At 71.9% G+C, this 1,581-nt stretch overlaps 1 protein-coding gene across 1 annotated transcript in view; it reads left to right on the top strand.

Annotated features, from left to right (window-relative positions):
• Window positions 1-134: 134 nt before the first annotated feature.
• FRMD8 (FERM domain containing 8) overlaps window positions 135-1,581 on the top strand; it is a gene marked incomplete at its 5' end in the record, with an annotated part of 3,297 nt that continues 1,850 nt past the window's right edge. Inside the window, 4 exons of the mRNA XM_039718215.1 lie at window positions 135-341; window positions 414-472; window positions 582-783; window positions 1,004-1,260. Coding sequence (XP_039574149.1) covers window positions 135-341; window positions 414-472; window positions 582-783; window positions 1,004-1,260 — 725 coding nt within the window. The remainder of the gene's footprint in view (window positions 342-413; window positions 473-581; window positions 784-1,003; window positions 1,261-1,581) is intronic.

The raw sequence follows: 1,581 nt of genomic DNA, 5'->3' as shown, positions 1-1,581 counted from the left end.
GGGACATGGGGGGACAGGGGGACACAGAGGGGAAGTGGGACCATGGGGACACGGCGGGGTCGTGGTGTCACAGCTCGGTTGTGAGCGGAGCTGCTCCCTGAGGAGGGGACATTGGAGGGTCCCATGAGGGACAGGGAGACGGGAGGATCCCCCTGGAGGGTGGCGGGGGGGGGTGTCCCTGTGGCCCTGGGGGTCTCCGCGGGTCCCCAAGGGGTGCCAGCCCTGTGTCCCCCCCCCAGAGGTGCAGCTGAAGCCGCGGCACCGACCCCTGCGCCTGGTCCGGCACTGGCCGGAGCTGCTGCTGCGCTTCAGCCTCGCCTCGCCCGCGGCCATCGCCCAAGGTGAGAGCTGGGGGCTCGGGGGGGACCCTTCGGGGTCCCCTCGGGGGTCCCACTGACCCCCTGCCCCCCCAGATGAGCCGTGTCTGCAGCTGCGCAGGAACGTGTTCTTCCCGAAGAGCCGCGAGCTGGAGGTGAGGGGGGCACGGGGGGGTCCAGGGGAGGGGGACACGGGGGGCGCAGGGTGGGGTCTGCGTGGTTCAGGGGTCTCTCTGGGTGACCTGGGGGTGTCTGTGGCTCCAGCTGCAGGAGGAGGAGCTGCTCCGCTTGCTCTATGAGGAGGCGCGGGAGCAGCTGAGGGGGGGGCGCTACCCCGTGGACCCCCCCGAGGCGGCCGAGCTGGGGGGGCTCAGCTGCCGCCTGCGCCTGGGGCCCTTCGAGCCCGGCCGGCACACGGAGCTCAGCCTGCGGTCAGCACCGGCCGGACCCTGCCCGCGGGACCCCCGCCCATGAGACCCCCACCCCTGGGACTCCCTTTGGGACCCCACCCAGGACCACCCCCCAACCTGGGACCCTCTAACGCGACCACCCACGGGATCCCCTCCCCCTGGGAGCCACTCCCCCCACCTGAGACCCTCCCACGCGACCCCCACGGGATCCCCTCCACCTGGGAGCTGTACCTGGGGGGGGGGCGGGATGGGGGTCAGGGGGGCTCTGCGGGTGACCCCCCCGTGCCCCCCAGCACGTGCTGCTGTCCCTGACGTACCCCGAGCTGTGCTGGGAGCTGGTGGGCGCCGTGGGGCAGGACGGGGACCCCGCGGGGGAGGAGGGGGACCCCGCGGAGCCCCCCCAGCTGTGGCTGGAGTTCGATGGGGACCACGAGGGAGCCCCCGTGAACCGACTGCTGCGCGTGTTCTCCCCGCAGGTGCGAGCTGGGGGGCCCTGGGGAGGGAATTTGGGGGACCAGGGGGATGGTCTGGGGGCGCTTTAGGGGGGGTCCCTGGGGGATCAGTTTGGGGGTGTTGGGGGACAGTTTGGAGGCTCCAGGTGTGGGTTTGGGGGTCCTGGGGTGATCCCAGGGGTGTCGGTTTGGGGATCCCTGGGGTCTCTTTGGGGTTCCCAAGGGGGTCGGTTTGGGGGTCTCTGGGGTGGATTCGGGGGTCCCTGGGGAGGGTCCCAGAGGGGTTTGGGGGTCCCTGGGGTGGGTTTGTGAGTCCCAGAGGGGTCTCTAGAGTGGCGTCCCAGGGGCAGAAGGTTGGGGAGGGTCCTGAAGGGGTTAGGGGATACCTGGGGCACTGACCCC

The sequence above is a fragment of the Passer montanus genome, unplaced genomic scaffold (assembly GCF_014805655.1).
Source record: "Passer montanus isolate IOZ18808 unplaced genomic scaffold, ASM1480565v1 scaffold396, whole genome shotgun sequence".
In the NCBI taxonomy this organism is placed as follows: Eukaryota; Metazoa; Chordata; class Aves; order Passeriformes; family Passeridae; genus Passer; species Passer montanus.
Note: the sequence above shows the minus strand (reverse complement) of the source record. Positions and strands in the feature narration are given on the sequence as shown.